The sequence below is a fragment of the Xylocopa sonorina genome, chromosome 2, assembly GCF_050948175.1.
Source record: "Xylocopa sonorina isolate GNS202 chromosome 2, iyXylSono1_principal, whole genome shotgun sequence".
Taxonomy (NCBI): Eukaryota; Metazoa; Arthropoda; class Insecta; order Hymenoptera; family Apidae; genus Xylocopa; species Xylocopa sonorina.
Window position 1 is genome coordinate 16,878,039 of NC_135194.1, and position 22,973 is coordinate 16,901,011.

At 37.7% G+C, this 22,973-nt stretch overlaps 4 protein-coding genes across 8 annotated transcripts; 2 read left to right on the forward strand and 2 right to left on the reverse strand.

Moving 5' to 3' along the window:
• Window positions 1-80: 80 nt before the first annotated feature.
• Window positions 81-5,751, reverse strand: Sirt1 (Sirtuin 1). The gene is made up of 9 exons (XM_076910702.1): window positions 5,583-5,751; window positions 4,868-5,000; window positions 4,554-4,791; window positions 4,257-4,472; window positions 3,940-4,147; window positions 3,587-3,745; window positions 2,797-3,073; window positions 1,855-2,672; window positions 81-1,765 (listed from the first exon to the last, which is right to left on the reverse strand). The coding sequence occupies exons 1-9, from the start codon at window positions 5,728-5,730 to the stop codon at window positions 630-632; spliced, it is 3,333 nt and encodes a 1,110-aa protein (XP_076766817.1). The 5' UTR covers window positions 5,731-5,751; the 3' UTR covers window positions 81-629.
• Window positions 5,752-6,214: 463 nt separating this feature from the next.
• Window positions 6,215-8,146, forward strand: Tim23 (translocase of inner mitochondrial membrane 23). Of its 2 annotated transcripts, none has more exons than XM_076910727.1 (5): window positions 6,215-6,354; window positions 6,463-6,712; window positions 6,797-6,966; window positions 7,070-7,197; window positions 8,020-8,146. In XM_076910727.1, the coding sequence occupies exons 1-4, from the start codon at window positions 6,282-6,284 to the stop codon at window positions 7,189-7,191; spliced, it is 615 nt and encodes a 204-aa protein (XP_076766842.1). In that variant the 5' UTR covers window positions 6,215-6,281; the 3' UTR covers window positions 7,192-7,197; window positions 8,020-8,146. The 2 variants fall into 2 exon arrangements, with proteins under 2 accessions (XP_076766842.1, XP_076766841.1); XM_076910726.1 differs by having other exon boundaries at window positions 7,070-7,187; window positions 8,020-8,139.
• A 971-nt stretch (window positions 8,147-9,117) lies between these two features.
• Window positions 9,118-10,237, forward strand: LOC143433376 (uncharacterized). The gene is made up of 3 exons (XM_076910725.1): window positions 9,118-9,455; window positions 9,621-9,840; window positions 10,009-10,237. Exons 1-3 carry the CDS (start codon window positions 9,124-9,126, stop codon window positions 10,216-10,218), a joined length of 762 nt encoding a protein of 253 aa, XP_076766840.1. The 5' UTR covers window positions 9,118-9,123; the 3' UTR covers window positions 10,219-10,237.
• A 6,378-nt stretch (window positions 10,238-16,615) lies between these two features.
• On the reverse strand, window positions 16,616-21,433 carry Nak (Numb-associated kinase). 4 transcript variants are annotated; one of them, XM_076910708.1, is made up of 12 exons: window positions 21,053-21,433; window positions 20,283-20,398; window positions 20,055-20,188; window positions 19,870-19,981; window positions 19,581-19,784; window positions 19,392-19,495; window positions 19,172-19,304; window positions 18,435-19,059; window positions 18,008-18,362; window positions 17,663-17,801; window positions 16,910-17,159; window positions 16,616-16,782 (listed from the first exon to the last, which is right to left on the reverse strand). In XM_076910708.1, exons 1-12 carry the CDS (start codon window positions 21,213-21,215, stop codon window positions 16,727-16,729), a joined length of 2,391 nt encoding a protein of 796 aa, XP_076766823.1. In that variant the 5' UTR covers window positions 21,216-21,433; the 3' UTR covers window positions 16,616-16,726. The 4 variants fall into 4 exon arrangements, with proteins under 4 accessions (XP_076766823.1, XP_076766822.1, XP_076766825.1 ...); XM_076910707.1 differs by having other exon boundaries at window positions 16,616-16,785; XM_076910710.1 differs by lacking the exons at window positions 16,616-16,782; window positions 16,910-17,159 and adding an exon at window positions 17,408-17,522 and having other exon boundaries at window positions 17,672-17,801.
• Between the last annotated feature and the right edge of the window lie 1,540 nt (window positions 21,434-22,973).

The following is a 22,973-nucleotide window of genomic DNA, read 5'->3' on the forward strand; positions in this document are numbered from 1 at the left end:
TTTTTTTAAATACAGCTTATTCCTTTCATTTCAATAAATTATCTACCAATTGCATCTTCAAATCAAATATCATCAAATTAAATATTATATTATTATATACAGTATTACGAGAAAAGCAAAATGTATCCCGTTTATTGCAAACAAGCCATGAATAGTTTTACCGTTTTATTAATTATGCTCGTACAATTTAGTAGCATGTAGTAGCAGTTTGCCATGTGAATAATGAGCTTTTCCATTTAATTCAAATTTGAACCATTGCTACATTTCGATTATGAAACATAGAATCACAGTAAGTTTAAATGTGTTCTCCTGGACCGACACACGCGTATTATAACGTTCTTTTAATTATTACTCTCGCAAGTTCTTGTACTTTTACACTTGCCCAAAAAATATACGTGTACACCTGTAACAGTGATGAAAGTTGCACTTTTTCTTGTTCATTTCATCAAACTGGAAATGATAAAAAAGTAGCAAGATCAAAATTGTTACCCCCTAAAACGTATCATCCTATATCCGCGTTACTCTTTTATTTTACACTTTCACTTGCGATTAATGTTTCTGATTAAGTGTTGTTATTACTTCTCACAACTTCGATCCGACTTTCTGAACCGAATTGATAACTATTCCCATTAATTTCCCTCCCTCTCTACTTCTCTCGCAGTATCGTGTTCTTTCCTTTTCTCTTTTTCTTCTTTCTTTACAACTTTTCCTCGCTCTTTCGCGTTTTTATTATCTATCAATTCTTCGCGTTCCTCTTCTTTAACACCGTCCACGTTTTCCACTTTGTTTTCCCTCTTCTCCTCCTCGTCACAGTCATCAAAATCATCATCATCATTTTCGTTGTCGCCATCATCACTATCTTCGTTATCGCGGCTGTTTTCCTTATCATCATCATCATTATCATCATCATCATCATCATCATCATCATCATCATCATCATCATCATCATCATCATCATCATCATCATCATCATCATCATCACCGTTATCGTCACCATCACCACAACCATTATCATCTTCGTCGTTGTCGTCATCGTCACCGTCACCGTCACCGTCACCGTCACCGCCACCGCCACCACTATCACCGCCACTACTACTCCCACCACCAACATCATCGTCATCATCGTCATCATCGTCATTATCGTCGTTGTCGTTGTCGTCCTCGTCGTCGTCGTCGTCGTCGTCGTCATCGTCATCGTCATCGTCATCGTCATCGTCATCGTCATCGTCATCGTCATCGTCATCGTCATCGTCATCGTCGTCGTCGTCGTCGTCATCGTTGTCGTCGTCGTCATCGTGGTCATCGTCGTCGTCGTCGTCATCGTCGTCGTCGTCGTCGTCGTCGTCGTCGTCGTCGTCGTCGTCGTCGTCGTCGTCGTCGTCGTCGTCGTCGTCATCGTCGTCGTCGTCGTCGTCATCGTCATCGTCGTCGTCGTCGTGCTCATCGTCATCTGCTGCTGCTGCTGCTGCTACTGCATCTTCTTCCTCTTCTTCTTCTTCTTCTTCTTCTTCTTCTTCTTCTTCTTCTTCTTCTTCTTCTTCTCCTTCCTCTTCCTCTTCCTCTTCCTCGTCTTCTTCTTCCTCATCTTCTTCATCCTCCCCTTCATCTTCCAATTCTTCCTCTGTGGATGAAGAATCGCTATCACTATCCGAACTTTCAGAATTGATCGAAAGCGAACAGCGATCATCATATTCTTCGGAATCCGAGTAAACCTCTGCGCCAGGAAATATGTACTTTCCAGGTGCCAACTGATAATAAGTATTTTCTGGAAATAAAATTACATCAACATATTATTATAAATACGTGGATAGTAGTACAGAAAAGATAATAAAACAATGAAACGCGTGAGCATACCAGGCAGTCTTCTAGCAAGACTTTTTCGTATTTTAGGCCGCCAACAATGGTGATTCAATCTTTCGTTTGTCAATTCTTCTTTGTTATTTTTACATTCCCGGCTGTCGACACTGTTGCAACTGTCACCCATTCCAGAGTCTAACGCTGAATCGATCGATGCTTGTCTCGGTTTAAAATTCATTCTTTCGACTTCGATCGAAGCTGTAGTCGAGCAATTTGAATTTAACTTTAACGACCCTCTGCTTTCTACAGAATAATTTGGTTTTAAAGTACAATCAAATAACGCATTTTCCGAGGAAATTTCTATTATTCTGGGAAATACTTGACAGTCTTCTAAGCTATAAATTTTTCCGGTCTCCTTTGAGGTTGATTCTATAGAGATCGGGCGAAATTTATAGTCGATCACAGCATCCGAGACAGTCTCTGTATTTGTCGGGTATAAATTGAAATTCAGTGTGCAGTTGTTGCCAAAATTCATTCTTTTCGGACTACTTTCTACGCTCGATTCGGCCAATCTTCTCTTTGGACTCTCCCCTAGAATACTGAATTTCTCCTCCGTGCTATTCGTATGATCATTGCAGAACGTCGAAACGTTCTCTACGCGTTGCTCTACATTCTCCCGAGTCATCGGATTATTCTGACTTCCACACTTGGAACACAAGTCAGTTTCCATGCTCTTTCTTAGTACGACAGTATTTAATGTCGCGTCTCGACTTTGCTCCCACGTATGGTCCGCCGAGTAACGTACCGGTAAAAGTTGCGATGCTTCCTCCAGAATAATATCGTTCCAACATACTTCCTTGTAGCTATCCTCCATTCTTTAACAGCAGAAACATCCTTGTCAGTAGGAGACGATACGACCATAACCTCGTATTGTAATTTAATTTAAATATTATTATTATTATTATTATCATTATTATTATTATTACTATTATTACTTACAAGTGGCACAGTTGATTTATAATTATGTCGCCGTCTCCTAATAGTTCAACATCGAATTTTAAATGTGGCAGCGATTCGCGATTAATCAGAATCTGAGGAACATGAGATGGTATCGAGGAAGGTATTAATGCTACCGGTTGAACCTTCATCGACGATCCGATAACGATTAAAAGATCACAGTCATCTTTATCTTTGGCCATCGCATCGTGAAACGCATCCGGAAGTCCTTCGCCAAAGAATACGATGTCTGGTTTCATTATTCCCTGTGCCACTAAATCTGTAAATTTCCAAATATCTTTCATGAAAAGAAAACAAGAAACAGAGAGGGGAAAGAAAACAGATCGGTTGTCGCATTGCATTAACACTTTTTACACATCCGTTTTAGCCGTTTGTTTCTTAGCAGATTGCGCTTTTCGCTCTTCCGTTCGCATTCGATCGTAAATTCACATCGTGTTAATTTTCGAAATGTTTCAACGGGTAAACTTGATGCAACATTGAAAAGTTTACCTTATATACGCTTATAAACAAGCCAAGGCTTTACTCGTAGTTACAATTGATGCATCAACTTATGCGTAGATCAGAGTAAACGTGGCAACATCATTTAGCGAAGACACATTCCGTGGCCACCGACTCGCGACACGCTACAGGAAAGACTAATAGCAAAAACTATCCCTAGGCAGCTAATTTTCCATACCATAGAAATTGGCAAGTCTCATTATGAAAAACTACAAAATGAGCATACAAAAAGATCAGTTAACTTTATCGAAGCGTTTCTCCTTGTATACCTTACCTTTGTAACTTTCGTTTAGATTAATCCCCAACAGCGGTGGCAAACTGTTAATTCGGCATTTCGGGCACAACGGTATTCTCTGGGCAAATATATCCTCTCTAATATCATCGGCTTTCACTTGATATTTACACCTTGTACAGGAGGCAGTCGCGAATGAACCTTCAATTCAATTCGATTCGATTCGATTCGATTCGATTCAATTAAATTAAATTAAATTAAATTAAATTAAATTAAATTAAATTCAATTCAATTCCATACAATGCAATGCAATGCAATGCAATACAATTCGATGAAATTAAATTCATTCCTCAAAATTCTGAACCAAACTGATTTCATCTCGCGTCCACGCTTACCATGACACTCTATTACATTTTCGATCCCGGCCACTTGTTCCAGCGTATCGATATTTTGCGAATAGTTTCTTAAAAGTTTCTTCTGTTTATCGAGCATCTTTATGAACCTATGACAGGGGCTAGGTTTAAATTGTCCGGGATATATTTCTCGCGCAAATTTATAAAACGGTCTTGGATCTTGACCAAAGTAGTTAATATCGAACATAGCCTGGAGAGAATTAAACGAAACGAATGGTCTCGTTAAATCGATTGATTTAAAAAAAAACAGAAATGAACAAAGAGAAACAGCTGAAAAAGAAAAACGGCTCTGTCATCACCTGTGGATCCGGTAAATCTGGAAAATCTTGCGCCAGCCTAGAATAAATCCCATCTCTGCTTCTGAAATCAGGAATTCCACAACTTACGCTGACACCTGCTCCCGTTAAAACTATGATTCTGTTGCTACTGCGTATCAATCTGACAACGTCCGTTAAAGTATTTATATGCCTCAATTTTTGCCGTCGTGGCGGTTCCAACACCATATTTATTATTATCTGAAATACACGCCAACAAAATAACTCGCTAGACAACACCATTCGAGGATGGACAATTTAACAGTAAATTATCTCCCGTACCTTCCAAAGAGTCAGATCGTCCACCTGTTCCGGAATCTGAGAGGAATCCATGAAAAGATGATGCAAAAGATCTCTGGGATCGGCACCCGTTAACATTTGCTTTTGAACCCACAAAGATGCGTTTCTCCACTGATGATTAACATCTCCCTCGCCGGGAGAGAAATCCGAAAGTCCCGATAGATCTGATAAATTTGATACCGTGGACGACACTTCATCCTTCTCGTCCGCGGTGTCGATTCTACCAGCATAGCGTATATTATTGGAAAAATTAGTTAGATTTCTACAAATTTATAATAACTATAAAACAAACTTACGGGCAGCCAGTGTCGTCGCTAATCGAATCTATTTGCGACGGAGTGGTTATCAAGTTTGTTGTATCCGGCGAAATGGAAATTGATTTTGATTCGTCGCTTAATTCATTGAAGCCGCTATCTCCTCCGTACGTCTCTGCAACAATGTTAATTTATACTCTAATACTTGGCCACTAAATAATTAAGTATGTACCCCGTGAAACGTGAAAATTGAAATAACCGCGCGCATCGTCTACATCTTATATGAGACTCGTGCCATCTGTGAACGTTCATCGAACGTACCCGTACAACTTTACAATTTCTTTTACTCTCTCACTCTCTCTTTCTCTCTCTCTTTCTCTCTCTCCCCCTCCTTCCCTCCCTCTCACTCGCTCATTCACTCTCGTTTATAAAAATAAAAATACGCGTTTCGGGGGGGGGGGGGGGGGGAGATACAGGAGGAGTTAAAACAAGTGTTGTAACAAACAATTTTATTAGATTGAAATAAAAATTTGTTAATATTGCATTTACCGTATAGTTTCGAACAAAATGAAAACGTATAGGTAAAACGAGCAAAGTAGACGAGTACAATATACGTAGAAAGTGTCATGGCGGCTCTCATTTACCATCAATTACAAACCGAATGATAACCACGCAAGACGAGCGGTCACCTTTGTGACCGCCATCTTGCAATCTTGAAAATTTCATTTACGAATCGACCATATTTTTGTGAAAATACCTTCGAGATCTTCATTTGGGGTATCATGCGACGTCTGACAATCTTGGAAATCAGGTTTCACACTACTGGTATCGATGTAACCAATGCCGTCAACTTTTCGTCGCTTCGCTGGAGATGAATATTCTGGCAGCTCCGAGCCTGACGCCATTTTCGACAGCAATGCAACGCATAGTTTTCATGCGTGCAACGTTCGTACAACAGAGGTCGCCTCTGTGTCTCATCAATGGTTTTCCCCTCTGACCACTGCTTGCTAATTACATCATCGAAAGTTTTAAAAAGAACAAATATCTCTCGCATATCTCTACTTCCTACCGCAAAACTCTTACTATTTATCTATATAGAAAAAAGCTTTTTAGCTTTTTAGCTTTTTAGCTTTTTAGCTTTTTAACTTAAACTTAAACTTTCTTTTTTTCAATATTATACCCCGACACTGTTAAGATTAATTAAATTTACGTACACGCTTGATAGATACAATTTTTGCTTTCGTTTCTTCTTCTCGTTTGATTGAACGTGGTGGAAATTTCAACTAGAGATAGGCGAAAGTGATTCTCGCCATGTTCAGAGAGGAGAAACACGCACACACACAGAGAGAGAGAGAGAGAGAAATAAACGAGCGAACGCATTCCCCTTCTATTTGTGAGTGTCTCTGTTCGAAAGTAATAGAGAAGGTAAAATTTGACCAGTCTAATTGATCGAAAAATGATTGATCTACGCAACGATAGTGGAAAAAATACAACGAATAGTGGGATATATGGTAATTTAGATATACCGGGTATGTTAAAATTGTATCGTTTTCACTTTCAATGTCTCGATACGATTATGAAATATAATTAGTATAACCTCAATGTATAGATATATTTAGAACGATTTTTATCGACAGTTACATCGCAACAAGGTCTAGCGCCGCTTAGCCCTTATTTAAACTTTGATCCTACGTATCTTCCTCCGAGTCAACCGGAATACATATTTCCGGAAGGGGCTGCGAAACAAAGAGGTCGATTCGAACTAGCTTTTAGCCAGATCGGCGCCGCTTGTATAGCGGGGGCTGGTATCGGTGGTGCGACCGGTTTATATAGAGGCATTAAAGCGACGTCTTTAGCCGATCAAACGGGCAAGCTTAGAAGAACTCAGTATGTACCTTGAAAGTTTCGCTTCAGAGATAACAAAATAATATACTTTACTTCTGAAACCTGTACGTAATTATCTTTTAACAGATTGATCAACCATGTGATGAAAAGCGGTTCCTCGTTAGCTAATACATTCGGTATAGTGTCTGTTATGTATAGCGGATTCGGAGTGCTCTTGTCTTGGGTCAGGGGTACAGACGATTCCTTCAATACGTTAGCAGCAGCCGCAGGGACCGGCATGTTGTTCAAATCTACAAGTTTGTTCCATTCAAATATGCATGTCTTAAATCTATTAATCAATATATTTTTATACATAAAACGCTCGCTCGAGTTATGTAAACGGTCGATTAATTGTTCCAGCTGGTTGGAAGAAATGTGCGTTAGGTGGTTGCATAGGACTGGGAATAGCGTCGATATATTGTTTGTGGAGTAATCGGGAAGCCTTATTAGAATTGAGACATCGCAACATGAATCCAGCGTAAGACTGTGTGTGTAATAGTATAACTTCCGACTATTCTCAATTCCCCTGATTAATAATTCTATTCATCGTTAGTTCTTTCTATTCGTTTAATTTAGTACCCATTATCCTAACAAATGGATCGATCCATTCTGTAATTAATAGAAATTTTTCAAATTACATCAGGTTGTATCGTAATTCTTTTCATGTTTCTTTTCAAATCGAAATTACATAAATACCTTTTCCAGTTTAAATTAACATAACTGTATTCACGTAAACTATTCAATTTATTTAATAGTACTTTATCGAATCTGTTTCAAGCAAATTCGCCGAGTAATTTTATAAAATGTTCAGAAATGTATATTCCGTAAATCAATATATTTTTATTATAATCAATAGTCGATCGAATATTTAATTTCACAAACATTTCTCAAAAGTGTTTTCGAAAGCCACAAGTTAGATGATACAAGTTAGAATCGAACAAAATTTTACTCGTACTATCATTTAGAGTTAGAATAAGAGATGCACGTATGATGCACGATTGAGCATCTCAGTGGAATTTCTCACTTTAAGTATGAAAGTGAATGTTCATTCGTGATGCGGCGCAACAATTTATAATAATAATTTTCTTCGTTTCATTCCTACCTCGGATTTTAATCTTTATTAGGCATATATAATAATATATTAGGCATAAAAGAAAGTGTGAGAAAAACACAAAAGAAAGGAAATGGCAATGGAATATTAAGCCAACTAAACAAAAGATAAATATTGTTTTACATATACCTTGGCCGTATACATTGTATCATCGATCGTGTCCTATTCTCACATGTTTTTCTTCACTTTTCTTTTACAGATCAAAATGAGATACGACGATCAAGATTCCAAGCTACTAGAAATTTACACAACGAATTCAATTTTGTATAAATTGTACATATAGAAAATCGTCTGGAACTCTACTTACTTACTACTATAGACCAAACGATTTAGCGAGATATAAGCCAACTAAATTTTATTGTAAAATAAACAGAAGCAGGATTATGCTTGTTTGTTAAACTTTTACAATGTCGACAGTACCGTTAAGATCAGTACCTGGTTTATTAATACCCTTGTTACACCTGGATTGTTATTGCGTGTGTTAGTAGCGCATGATAATCTTATCGGAGTTTATCTCCCTATCCTCGAGTATTCTCGCATTTCATGTCGATCGCTTCATCTTTGCGTTTCAATCTGACTTTGATACTAAACGTAACGGGTAGAAAAAGAAAGAAAAACGTAAAGGCGGGTAAAGCGTCAAGACCCAGAAAAGATATTATTAAACCGAAGAAAGAGAAACGTTGCCACGGTGTGAGTAGTGAAGAAGAAATATTATCTATCAGAGAGGAGATGCGTGTATCTGGAATTTCGACTTGAACTAATGAAAATATTTTGCGAAAGGCAAACATTCGTTGGAAAAAGTAAATATTTGCTCTTTACTCGGTACGATTCTTGACGTGCCGTCGTACCGGTTCGTATGGATATTATATCGATGAGTATTAACGAAAGTTCAACGTTTATTTGTACAAGAAATACGTGATATTCACGAATACGAACGTTTCAAAACTCGTGTCAGAGTTGTTCGAGTCGGTGGAAATGAGGTGCTACTCTCGACGATCAAAATATGCATAGTGTTTAGAATTTTCAACAAATACGAAATTTACAATCGAGGACAAGCACTCGTTGTTACGTAAGGATAAGGGATTCTACTGTTGTTAAATGGTTCCCTTGCAACTAACTGATTATCTGGCAAGTTTAGTCGATTAAGGTGTCTCTTTATTTAGCACTTTCCTCGGTGGATCGATTAGACGAGAGTTTCAGTTTCGAAGGATCTGGAATGATGATACGATGCAATATTTATCTGTATTCATTCTCAGGTTGTTCGTACATCGAGTATCGCGGCGGCACGAACAAATTCCATAGAATGAACGAGGAGCAAGTGGAACGCATTCTCAGTGTATTGTACATTAGCTCTGTAATATTGTCCGTGACGTCGTTGATCTGTTTGGCTACCGTTTGGCAATACTGGGCATGGGCCTTGGATGTATGTATCAGCATCGACTGCGGCTGCATATTGTACGGTATAAATAATTTCCGAACATTTATGGGAGGCGATGCGAAGCTCTGCCATTTCGGCGCATACGGCTTAGTACCAGCGATACTGATCGGTTTATGCCTCGGTGGATACCATGGATATAGATGTTGTATTAATCGGCATTTAGATGCACCTGTACGTCTCTACAATAATATCAACAGGTACGAGAAAGACGCGCTCGTTTCTCTTCTTCTATCTCTTCTTCTTCTTCTTCTTCTTCGAATTCGTTCATTTTCCTCTTATCCTTGCTATTATTAAATGCGCGTGTTCATTTACTCGCACGAATAGATCTCGAAGAAATCGGATCCGTCACTTTTTCTCCGCAGAAACTTGAATGCCGACGAACCAGTAGAGACAGCGGTAGCGGTCAGACCTAAAAGAAGAACACGGTACAAGCAATGGATACCTACTACGTTTCTCGCGGTATTACTTTCTTGTTTGTCACTTGCTCACGCAGTAGTAATGACCGATGGTTATTATAAAACTTGCGAGCAGTATAGGAAAAGACTGATACAGCTCTTGAATTCAACTGGACGCGAAGCTGAGGTATCAATCATCCTACGGATACTTTTTTTTTTTTTTTTTTTTCCTTCGATCCCCTTCGATATTATCAATATATCAAGAATATATATTCTATATAATATATATTTATATATATATATATTATATAAATTATTTATTTATTTATTTTGTCCACGGTCCCTTTTATTCCAGGTTGTACACAACAGACTTTCCTGTGGGGCGATTTTTGATTTCATGGATTATTTACAATCGGACACGAATAACTGGACGCAGGGTAAAGAGATCGATACCGGTTTCGCTCTTCGATTAGCTATTATCTCGACATGGTTCAATTTCTTGGCTTGGATATTCGCATTCTTATTGAACACCATCATGGCGCGTAAACAATTCTGCTGCTGTTGAGTATAATAGTAGTAGTAGTAGTAGTAATAGTAATACTAATAATAATAATAATAATAATAATAATAATAATAATAATAATAATAATAGTAATAATAATAATAATAATAATAATAATAATAATAATAATAATAATAATAATAATAATAATAACAACAATGACGTCGATCAGATCAACTCGACGACGATTTACTACCATCTCTCTCCCTTTCTATGTCATTCAATTTACAATTGTAATCGTATAAAAATATATTTATATTACATATCGCATGCGCGAACCAACTACCTGTTCAGATATATCATTGCACGGCAAGCATAATAAATTAACTATAATTACACATTAAATACTTCCTTTTCGCAGTATTCCTCCCCGCTATTTTTGTTACAACTAATGTGAAATTAAACTTCAGCAGTTATCGAAACAATACTATATTATAACTTTCGTACACATGATAGCATCACAATTTTTATAGTTATTTCCGCGAAAATAAAATAAAGAAAAAGAAACGAATTAATCGCTTATATTTCTATAATGTACCTCGACTATCGACATAGAATTCCATCCTATTCACATATCTCAACTAAATCGATCGCTTCGTCTTTTCAACGATTTAAACCGTTTCTCGGACTCCCTGATTACTTCGAATGGAGCAATTTTCCTATCTTCCATTTCCCTCTCATCGTTTTCGTCACTTGGAAAATCTACGAAGCTCATATTACTAAACCCAGTTGCTGCACTAACAATTGAATATTTTTTCCGCCTTGCAATTTTCCTACCGTAGCACATCGTAACACGTTTGCTCCTGCTACTTGGCCCCGATGGCGAAAGAACAACATCGCTTTCACCGTTATTCCCATCGATCAGATGATATTCTTCTCTTTCCGATTTATTCCATCTTTCCTTTCCAACAGCCAACGACGTCGGTTCTTCCGACATGCCCGATACCTTATTTACCGGTTTACCGGTAATACGATCGGTATATCCAACTGCTTCGACCGATTCTAAACTTTTAACAGAACCGCTATCCTTGTTCGAACGTTCCACATTTAAATTATTATCAATCAGATCCAACGGTTGTGATTGCGATTCTTGTAACGACGACGACGACGACGACGACGACGACGATAGCGATGACGGTAACGATGATGACGACGGCGATGGCGACAACAGCGACGACGACGACGACGACGACGACGACGACGACGACAACGACGAGGAGGAGGAGGAGGAGGACTTAAATGCGAATTCATTAAATGGTATAGAACCGAACAAATCTTTTGAAGTTTCTACAGATATGAGAAGATCGTTACATTTTGTATTCAATGCGAGAGCAGCTGTTTCATTCGAAATCGATGTTTCTTTCCTGACATTTGCTGAATTGTCCAAACTAGATGGTGACTTGTGTCTTTCTCTACAGCTTCCTCCTTCTTCTTCTTCTTCTTCTTCTTTTATCTTTCTCCGTTCCTTTGCTTCTTCTGTCTTTGTTCCTTTCCGTTTTTCATCTTCTTTCTCTTCTTCTTCTTCTTCTTTGTTACTCTGCATTTCTATTTCTCGATTTTCTACTTCGTTTCTCTTCGGTCTCGAATCTCGATGAAGATTTACCATTAGTTTATCGATCGGTAGTCTGTGCGTTTCTCTAGATAAAAAATGAACATCGCATCTCGGTGAGAAGTTGCTTTCTAGAACTGCCGCTACGTTGGATACTTTCGTTAAATCGAAAACAACGGGAACGATTGTCTTTCTCGAACCGTGAAACGAGCTTGGGAACGGGGCTAAAGCGAAAACATCTTCAAATTTACATGACACGTTGGTCAACAATTTCACTTCCTTCTCTTTTCCCGCAGTCGACGAAACAGCAGTGTTGAAAGTTTGCAAATTTAGAGAGTTGCGTCGATGATCAACGATGAATGGATCACCGAGCGATCGCTTCGCGAAATTCGGTTCGGTTTTCGTTTGCGATTTTTTCGCCTTTTTTACTCTACCATCTTGCTCGTCGCTTTTATTCATTTTTACGTCCTTATCGTCTTTCCGTTCGTTGTCATCATCGTAGTCATCCTCATACTCATCCTCTTTCTCGGTCCTATTACCGCTTGATTGATGATCTTCCGTTATCAAGTTTTTCTCAACCGGTATCATTCTTCTTCTACGTAACAGATTCCTCGCTCTTCTTCTATTCCGCTTTATTCGCTCCTCTGATAAATCCTTGTCGCTATCACTGGATGGATCGTCAGCCTTGAGCGATAACTTTTCGTACTTGATCCGATCTTCAATGGGGGGGACCACCCGTACAATTAACGGATTATTCTCTGTTAAAAAGATCATCTCGTCATCTGATTCGGAATGCTCCGTTCCCTGGTTCCATTGTTTAGGAGGTATTCTTGGTCTACCCTTCACAGATTTGCCTGAAAAAGAACGTATCTGTAATTTCTCAGATCGTATTTTCCTTCTCTTCTCTTTCTTCCCCAACAATCACGGAATTTTACACGACACTAATTATCAGCCAACACGTGCTCCCGTTTCATCATGCATCATGCGTTTAACGGCCAATTTGAATTTATTCGCTACTAAAATCTATCAAGCGGCCAACTCAATTTATCCATCTACGTATATACGCGAAATAGAGAACTCACGTAAGTTGACTGTGATCAATGATTTTAGACCGCGAAAACGGGACGCATCGTGTCGGCTTAAACGCCCGATGATTATCGCTCGTTACTCGTTAAACCAATTAGGAGAAAGGAAAGACATGTCTGATTAGGTCTGTTACAGTTCCATTATTCTCTCTCTCTCTTTTCTCCAATCTTTTGCCTCTTTCTCTTCCTCCAGCTCCGATTCAGCTTTATGCCTCGCAGGACCTATTCCATTCCACAGATTCATCATTTAGTCTGGAACAGTTCTAATCAGATTCACCGAGTTAAGGTTAACTAAAGATCTAACGCAACGCAGTAATCATTTAATTAATCGATGTAACTTGATTCCAATTCATCGCTTTTACGTACAATCTACCAACTCTCTGTTTCATATTCTTCCATGGAACATGAAGTAGCAGAAGAAGAACAAGAACAAGAACGAGAGCAAGAAGTAGAAGAAGTAGAAGTAGAAGAAGAAGAAGAAGAAGAAGAGAAAGAAGAAAAAAACCACAATACTGCAAACACCATATTGTTATGTACATAACGTTTATTGCTGTAACATCGTTACCTTAATACAGCGAATAAGATGTCCAAGATTGTCAGCCTTTTCTCTGGTGCTCTCGAATCGCGTACTTAATCGTTTGGCATTACATACAGCAGACATACTAAAGATTAGCCGTACGAAAATCTTTCGTATCGTACAAGAGTCGAGAAACGAAGACACAACGGGAGGCAAACAATAGAGGCAGGACAAATATCTTCAACTTTTAATTACGCCCCCTGAACTCATTAGTGTGTTCCAGACAGAGAGACAAACGAAATACAAATACGTATACCAAGATTTCGAAATGCGAGAAGGTGGAAAAAGAAAGAGGCAATGAAAAGACAAGAAAGAATAAAGTTACTGACGAATTCGGATATTGTAGTAGTAGCCAAGTATTCATGATTCACTTTAGCGAAAATCAATTGTAGCTACGCACATATAAACGTACGAACGAAAATTAATGAGATTGATATTTCGTGATATTGGAACATTAGTTTGCACATACACGCGATACTAAATAACTACTAAACTAAATGTTAACAAACGATTATCAAGAAAAGAAAGAAACGAAAAAAAGGACAAACATAAATAACAAGGTAGAAAATTGTACGTAGGGATTTAGACACGACACAATAAATCTTATTCTACTAGCTATTTCGCTAATTTCTTACTTTTTCCAATCTGTTGTTGGAAACGAACGAAGAAAGTAAAACGAAATTCATTTAATATCATTCGCGCTTTTACTCGACTACTTTCTCCAACTTGTTGCTAGAATAGAATTTACAATACGCTTTCCGATATACCTTCCTCTTATGTATACATTGGTAGCGTTACAAATTTTTGTTTCTTTCTCATTCGTTATTTAGTATTATAATTCAAGTAAAATTACAATTTATTTCATGAATAGGTACCACGGGTACAAGGCATTACATACCCAAGGAACGCACTGAATCCAGTTGGGTATGTACGTGTATAGCGCGAGTATATAAATGTTTTCTTCACCTTCCTCGTTCAAATGAACGAGGATAATTTATGTAACAACGAAGAATCCCAGAATGCAATACACATCTTTCCAACTCTCGTATAATTTCATATTTAATACTATATATTATATTTGCATTGGAATTGAACATTGAAATTTGCTTCGAGCATGCGTGTATGTACAGAAATAATAACGCATCGTTTTTTATTAATACGTAATTTATAACTGATGATGGTGTACTATTGCCGCAGTTTACTAAATTACTTGCCGTTAAATGACTTTGTCAGTTACTTATCTACAGATGTACAGACACGAGAAACGCCACTCACGATACACTTCAAGTGTAATATTTAATAAACATACACATACGTACAATACATTGATACATCGGATAGTAGCAACGATCGCGAATCACTTGCCGCAAATTTCTCTGTTCTCTGAATCGACAGATTAAATGTACGTAGCTGTGGTTGGTTCACCTCTCGGAAACTCGTCAAAATCAAAGTTTACGGATTGTTCATCTCGTTCATTCTACATGTCCCGCGCTCCTCTATATTTAATCTTTACAATTTTTACACACTCCCTCTCGCTTAACGTACACTTCTTCACGTTCACCCTTATCCCTCCCTTATCCTTCTCTCTCTCTCTCTCTCTCTCTCTCTCTCTCTCTCTCTCTCTCTCTCTCTCTCTCTCTCTCTCTCTCTCTCTCTCTCGCCCGCCCCCCTCCGTACAACACCTATCTATCTCCGTCCGCGTTTCCTTCCGCGCGTAATCGTATGCCTCTTCTTGCTTAAGCAAACATTTCTCGCAACTTATTCATTTATCTTTGGTTATTCAAACGAATCATAGTAAATCGTTCGAACGATCAGAACAATTTTACGATCACTTTTTTTTCAAACTCGAAATCGTGAATTTTACAGTTACTTTTCAATTATCAACCTCTTCCCCCCTAATATAATTCTCTTTTCCATTTCTTATCGTTTCGTTCTTCCTTTTGCTATTACATATACGGATGCAACTAATTTTCTTCCATTACTTCTTCTACACTCGATGATAATCTATACTCCGTATAGATATGGTTCCAAAATGCTAACGATTAAGCTGATTAAGCAAATGTTTTATTTTCTGTTACAAGTTTTCTTCACCTCTATTGCTCTCGTGTGCAGAATAATGAAATGAAATTTTTCCACCGCTCAACTTCTGTCTGATTCGTGTAGTCGACCACTGAAACTGCAATCGTTACACAGTACATAGGAAAGTAAGGCCCTAAAATTTCTCATCTACCCCCTTAGTGCCCAACTGAACCGACGCATACGTCGTCAATGGTTCTACGCCGATTGCCTCTCTCATTACGTGTCACCCGACATCACCTGCAGCGAGTGTTATCCTTTTTTTATCATCATAAGGAACACTAAATCGTTTCTCAAATAAGGAAATCGTGGTACAGTTCTATAAGAATAATCATGCAAAATTACACTTGGATCTTTGTCCGTAACGTAGTAACTAGGAACAGATTAAATTGCATGATCCGTTTGCCTCAGACTTTTCAGCACAAAGAAAAAAAAACGAGCCAAGTCTGTATACATCCCGTTAAAAGTTTTATCGTAGACTTTCATTCGTACGTACATATTAAACAAAAAACAATTCTGCGTGTTTGCGCACGATTTAATTCGAATACGCCGTTAATAGCAGAACAATAGAAGCAGTAGCAGCAGCAGCAGCAGCAGCAGTGATGGTGGTAGTAGTAGTAGTAGTAGTAGTAGTAGTAGTAGTAGTAGTAGTAATGGTAGTAGTAGTAGTAGTAGTAGTAGTAGTAGTAGTAGTGGTAGTAGTAGTAGTGGTGGTAGTAGTAGTAGTAGTAGTGGTAGTAGTAGTAGTAGTAATGGTAGTAGTAGTAGTAGTAGTAGTAGTAGTAGTAGTAGTAGTAGTAGTAGTAGTAGTAGTAGTAGCAGTAATTTAACGCGCACCTATCAAAAAGTGTCTAATAAAAATTCGTACTTTTCTACCTCTAGGGTATACAATTGCTTTGCAAATTCCATTTTTTTTTATCACATTGGACAGTTGACTCGATTCGAAATAGCCTTGCTGCATATTGTCCTCTTCACGAAAGTCTACGTTAAAAGAGTTACAATAAAGATTGAATGAAGAAGTAAATAATATTCAACTACGAGTCGGTGAAAAGTAAGTAAAGCGGCGTAAAAGAAAAAGAGATCAGATGAAGAGAAGAAAGAAAGCAAAATATCGATTATGCTTGCATATGCTTACGTACATTATGTGTCGCTTGTAAAACTCTGCTGTATACAGACTCATAAAGGAGAAAAAGAAAAATGGAATAAGACTGCGTTCGTAGCAATCTATGCATTACCTCCAGCAAGTGCTGCAGTCTTCGATCCAATTTTATTCTTCTTTCCTGCTGAAAAGTACATCGCGTTAATATCACTTTAAACGAAGCAACAATCTCAATTAACCGTATATTTTGTTTGCCCGAATTGCAAACTAATTCTATCGATCGAATTTAAACGCACACGCGTACTCACTTGGTAAACTAAAGGGTGCAGATTCGAATGGATCTTCCGGTACTTCCGCATACGTCATAACGAGGCTCTCGCGACTCTTTACACCACTAATGCTCGCGTTACTTCCTCTTCGAATTTTATCAAACTCGGCACCAAAAATATGATCCTCTGTTAACTGATTGAAAGGCTGTACGTCTTCAAACGGATTCCACGCTGCTACATCCGCGCTCAATGACCTGGCCTCGGTAGCAGTTACACTCGAGAGTTCACCCTAATTGAAAGTATTGCACAATGTTTTCTGTCTCCTTCATTACATCGAGCATAATAAAGAAAGTATATATCGTATATTACGTGTACATATTTGTAAGGCAAGTGTCGTGAAAAAAAATTAAATCAACAAAGTATACGATGTGAACGACGAGTAACTTAGTGTATACGGTAAACTGAAATTATTATATCGCAGCGAGATATCTGCAAGCGAATCGCTGATTTTCTGTTCTGAGAACAAAATACAAGAAGGAGCTAGTCATAACACATCTCTTGGTCTCTTTTTCTCTCTACACAACGACGATACGTGGAAGAGGACAAAACAGATAAGAGGTCCAACCACATCGACAGCACCGTTGTAACCAATCTTAATATAAGAGTAAATAATAACAACGATAAATACAATGGGAATAATTAACGGTTATGAACGTAAAATTAACCAATGGGTGCATAAAATTAATTGGAAAGAAAAATATCAAGAGAATTCGGTGCACTCTATGTACTTACAATACGTACATGCGAAGCGCTAGATCCCAGATAAGATTTTACATCGGTGAAGACTTCAGGAGTGGTAGCATCTTCCGAACGTGACTTCACTGAAGCCTCGTACGGCGCCAGAAATTGTGTTGTTTCAGATGCAAACGCTCTATAGTGTATAAACAATAATTAAATAAGCAAAATCTTACATTATAAATAAACGAATGAATAAATAAATAAATAAATAAATAAATAAATAAATAAATAAATAAATAAATATATATATATATATATATGTATGCGTGCGTGTGTATAGATATACACATGTATATATTACACATTTTTATATATATATAATTTATATATATAATTTACTTGTTGAAAGCACTTGTATCGCTAACATTCCTTCTATGACGCGCAGAAGAGAGTGTCGGACTGTCAGGCGGAGAAACGCTTGAACTTATATTTTGACTCAAGCTTTCTGTCTTATTTACCGGTTTCGGTAAAATTGGTGGCGTTACAGGAGTCACTTTATTAGACCCCGGTGGTGTATTCAATTTGTTTGACGTTACTGAAGCGGCTGGCGCAAACTTGGGAGTAGTACAACTACTATTCACAGGGATATTCGATACCTTCGGTATAATTTTCGAGGGTTTGCAAGCTACGGGGGGTGGTATTTTTGCTGGCGGTGGCATAGCACGAGTATCATCTTTAAATGGATCCGGATAACCTGCGAGTACACGAATGATATACTTGTTCACAGTTTAAGTAATATCGAATGAAAAAGTAAATCTCCTCTTACCAGATGATGGAAATAGCGCTTCCAGATTTTCTTCGTTCGCACTTCCAGCCGACGTCGCGTCAAAGTAGTACGGTGTATCGTAAGTAAGTGTATCTTGAACAGCGATAGGGGATTGTCTAACCCCTGTAGAACCCTGCGACTGACTGTATTGCGATTGTTGGTTTTGTTGGGATTGATGTCCAAATGGAACGTTTTGACTAGTCGTGCAACACACTTGCGGTGAAACCAGAACAAGAGACGATTGTGTCGATACTTGATGCGGGGCTGTTTGCGCATTCGTTGGTAACTGGACAGTTACTTGCAAATTCTGTCCCGCGTAAACTTGAGATGCGTTCAATGAAGCAAGCTGTTGACCCATTTGAACATACGAGATCGTATTCCCTGCGGAACTCTGCGACTGCACCTGACTCCCTTGACCAGATATTTGACTTACAATCTGGCCGCTTAAACTTATCGGACCTGTGCTTACAGCTTGTCCTTTTGGCCGCTGCCTTGGTGCAACCGACGTACCTTCGACAGTAGTCACAGGAGACGGTTTCGGTGTTTTTACTAACGACGATCTTTTCACGTTCTCCGATTCCATAGGCGGACAAGGTAACGATTCCAACACTGGAGTCAGTACTTTCTAAAACAAAAGTTTAGAAACCCTCTCTCTTCTTTTCTTTTTATTCTTCTTTTCTATTATTTATATTCGAACGATGCAACATATAATTGTAATTTTATGTCTTATTACGTACATGTAAATTCTGCACTGGGCACTCTTTACTTTGAATTTGAAATGCAATCACAGAAACCTGGTAAATGTCGGGACGATTGTCAGGGTCCGGCTCAAGCATATAACGAATCAGACAATGAAGACTTCTACTATATCTGAAACGTAAAATTTTGCGAAACACAAGCTTTGATACACCATCAAAAACGATCAACAATCAGTTAACGCATATACAAAGTAGATACCTCGAGTGATCCGGTATCGTAAAGTTCCCCGATTGAATAGCAAGCGTGCTCTCTCCGAATGGTAACGAAAAGAAACAAAGTTTGTATAGCAAACATCCCAGTGCCTAAATAATTACCAAAATTACTAAATCTACTGCCCTATTCCGCGACTAAGTCTAATAAATTAAAGGCTATAAACTTATTGTATACCCATATGTCTGCTTTCGTCGTAATAGCTTTCCCACAATACATATCAACCATTTCAGGTGCTCTATAACTGAGAGTTGTATACTTTTTAATTTCTTCTTCAACAATCGCCGCTCCCTGCACACTCGGGTTTAGGACTTTTGCTGTCGCAGAACCAAAGTCGCACAACACGTAATGACCAGTATCAGAGTACAATATATTCTCAACCTGAAAAGTACTCCAACTGAGCAAAGGAACGACGAAACCGACGAGAATCACACTGACAACGACGACGACGACGACGACGACAAACCTTTAGATCCCTATGTATTATTGGCGTTTGGCAATGATGCAACCGAGATACAGCTTCGCAAACATCGCAAAATATTTGAAGAACTTCAGATTCGCTGAAACCAGTCTGTAACCTGTAAGAGTTTTGTCAATTTTTCCAAATTTTCCTCTTAACGTATTCGAAATGAATTTATCGTAATTCTTAACCTGTTGTTCATCATTTGTAGAACTTGGGACTTGCAATAGGGCATTAAGAGTAAAAGTTCGTGTACTCCTCCACCTATATGAATGATGCTGCTATCTACGTATCCTATGATGTTTTTGTGACCGCTCAAGTTACTCTGAAAATAATAATTACTCAAAATAAATAATTCGGTAGACGCAAGAGAATTTCGATACGTAGGAAAAACGAAGAAATAGAAAAAATAAACTCACTGCAATTTGTATTTCTCTCTTACATACATTCAGGTCATGTTTATTATTAACGTACATGCGTTTAAGCGCGTAACGTCCACTAGAAGACTTAACCAAGAACACAATAGCGAATCCTCCTACAAACGATAGAACGGTTTATCGATTGTCGATAGCTTGAAAATGAAATGAATGAAATAAAAAATTTTACATTTCACATATATATGTATGTACGTATAGATAAGAGATAGCTCCAAGTATCTGAAAATTTATCGATTCTGTTTATCTACTTGTACTTCCTTTTTCTCTACATACCAACTCTCTCTATATTATTATATTAAGCGCATTGTATTCCATTATTTTTAAAGTCCCTGGGAGAAAATAATTTTTCCGCTATAAGATAACGCATGCAAACAAATATAAGACGTACGTGTAATTTCTTCTTTTGGCTATACGCATATATATATTGTTAATAATATCGTAAACGATAGATTTTCACTGTATAAACACAAATGGACAAGTATAAACGATGACATAATGGACGTTTGTACATTCGAATGTGTGAAACTGATTGATTATTATGTGAAATAAGAGGAAGAAGTAGGAAAAAGAGAAAAAAAAAAAAGATACATGTTTGCAGAAAAATGCATGTTACAGAATAGAGGGACTTGTTTATCTTTCAGATAAATCTGCAGAAAAATAGCAGATCCGAAGGAAACGATGTTGAAACGTACGAATAAAATAGATGATGTAAAAGGACGAGGACCTTCAAGGTTGAAGGTATACGAACGTACCTTCGGCTAGAACTTCTTCGACAGTGACAGTGTGACGGCCTATCACGAAAACCTTCCCTATGTAACTGTTAGGCTCCTTCGACGTGTTTTCGATTTTTGAAAACAGCTTCTTCATATTGGCACACGTCGTCGGCCCCCTCAATACTGAACTGTGACTTGACATAAGGCCTCCTTTACTAACTTTTTAATGTACAATATGGCGAGGTTGATTTCGCGAATCAATTCTATTTACTGTATCCATACCTTACGACCGTTAAGTTGTCACGGTTTTCGTTTAAATTCAACGTAACGGCAATCAACTTAACCAAAGGAAATCGTTCTACTCATCATGATAACAGTTAACGTACTTTACCCAGCCGACATATTCACCCCGTAGAAACTGCGCATGCACCACTTTAGGTAAAACCTGCCGACTATCTATATATACTTGCTACCTCTATACTAGACGACACGCATTATTCCCATATATACACGCATCCACTCGAAACACCAATTACAATATTTTACGCCGCTTCTCCCGATTTATTTAACAACTTTACAATCCTACCAAAAACACATTTATCCAATCCTATCATCATCGTCATCATTATTATTATTAGTATTATTATTATTATTATTCAAAGCGCCTTCCTACACCCATCCAATTATTTATCTTATCAACTACTAGTTCTGTTTCAGAGTTCAACTTGCAACTAACTAACTCTCCATCCTCGTTCTTCTTTAAAGTACCCTGAACTATTAAAGAGTAAGCATCAAATATTACTATTATTATTATTATTATTATTATTATTATTATTATTATTATTATTATTATTATTATTATTATTATTATTATTATTATTATTATTATTATTATTATTATTATTATTATTATTATTAAAGCATCACTTCTCGACGGTGCACCAACATAGTATAGTAACCTGTTACATCTTCAGTCAGCAATATTTTTAACCACTCGCGTATAAATAATATATACTACACAATAGTTATTTAATGGTTAATAGTTTCATTCCGATTTATTCAATATTTCCCGCTTTTTTAGAGGTAGAAGAGAGAGAAAGATATATAAGAAAATGTGGCGTTACCGACGTTACCGACGTTACCGACTTCCTCATATAAGCAGACACATTCACAGCCATCTACTTCCGCTCCTCGGAGGGTACATTTTCATTAGGAAATTGTTTCAAAATTAATTCATGTCATCTATAAACAAGAGACTCTCGTTTGCGACGTCTTTCAAATTTCTACGCTTTTCAAATTATTCACTTATTTCTACACCATAAAAGAGTACACATCACAATTTGCCTTTGCCAAATCTAGATTTGTATTTCTTAGTTTCTAATTCAAATTACCTTAATTGTAAAGACTTGTTGTTGTTAAATAAACTTGTTACATAAAAGTCATCCTCAGCAAAAGTTAATTAGAAGAAAATATCGTGGACAAGACAAAAACCCACAATTGGTGACCCCGACCGACGTGATAATCGAAGCCAACGTGATCATCGCAGCAACACAGCCGATTTGATCAACGCACTCGATTTGATAAACGTAACAGCTTTTGCATTCAATCTTAACTAACAAATATTTAAGGATGGCCGTATCAAGATCGCCAGTTAGAAAAGACATAATAAGAGATGATTCTTCGCTGGAGGACGTCTTAAGAGAGGAGGATATTTCAAAAATCCAACAAACCGATCAGGAGGATGTTAGTATTAATTTAACATCTTTACGTAAATTACCACCGTTTTGGAAAGAAAATCCAAGTTTATGGTTTGCACAAGTTGAATTAGTATTTGATCTCGCTAGAATCAGTAGTGATGAAACCAAGTACAGATATGTCGTTACTCAGCTCGATCAAAACATTTTACCTTACATTGCTGACGTACTGACCTCGCCACCGGCGCGTGGAAAGTACGAGGAAG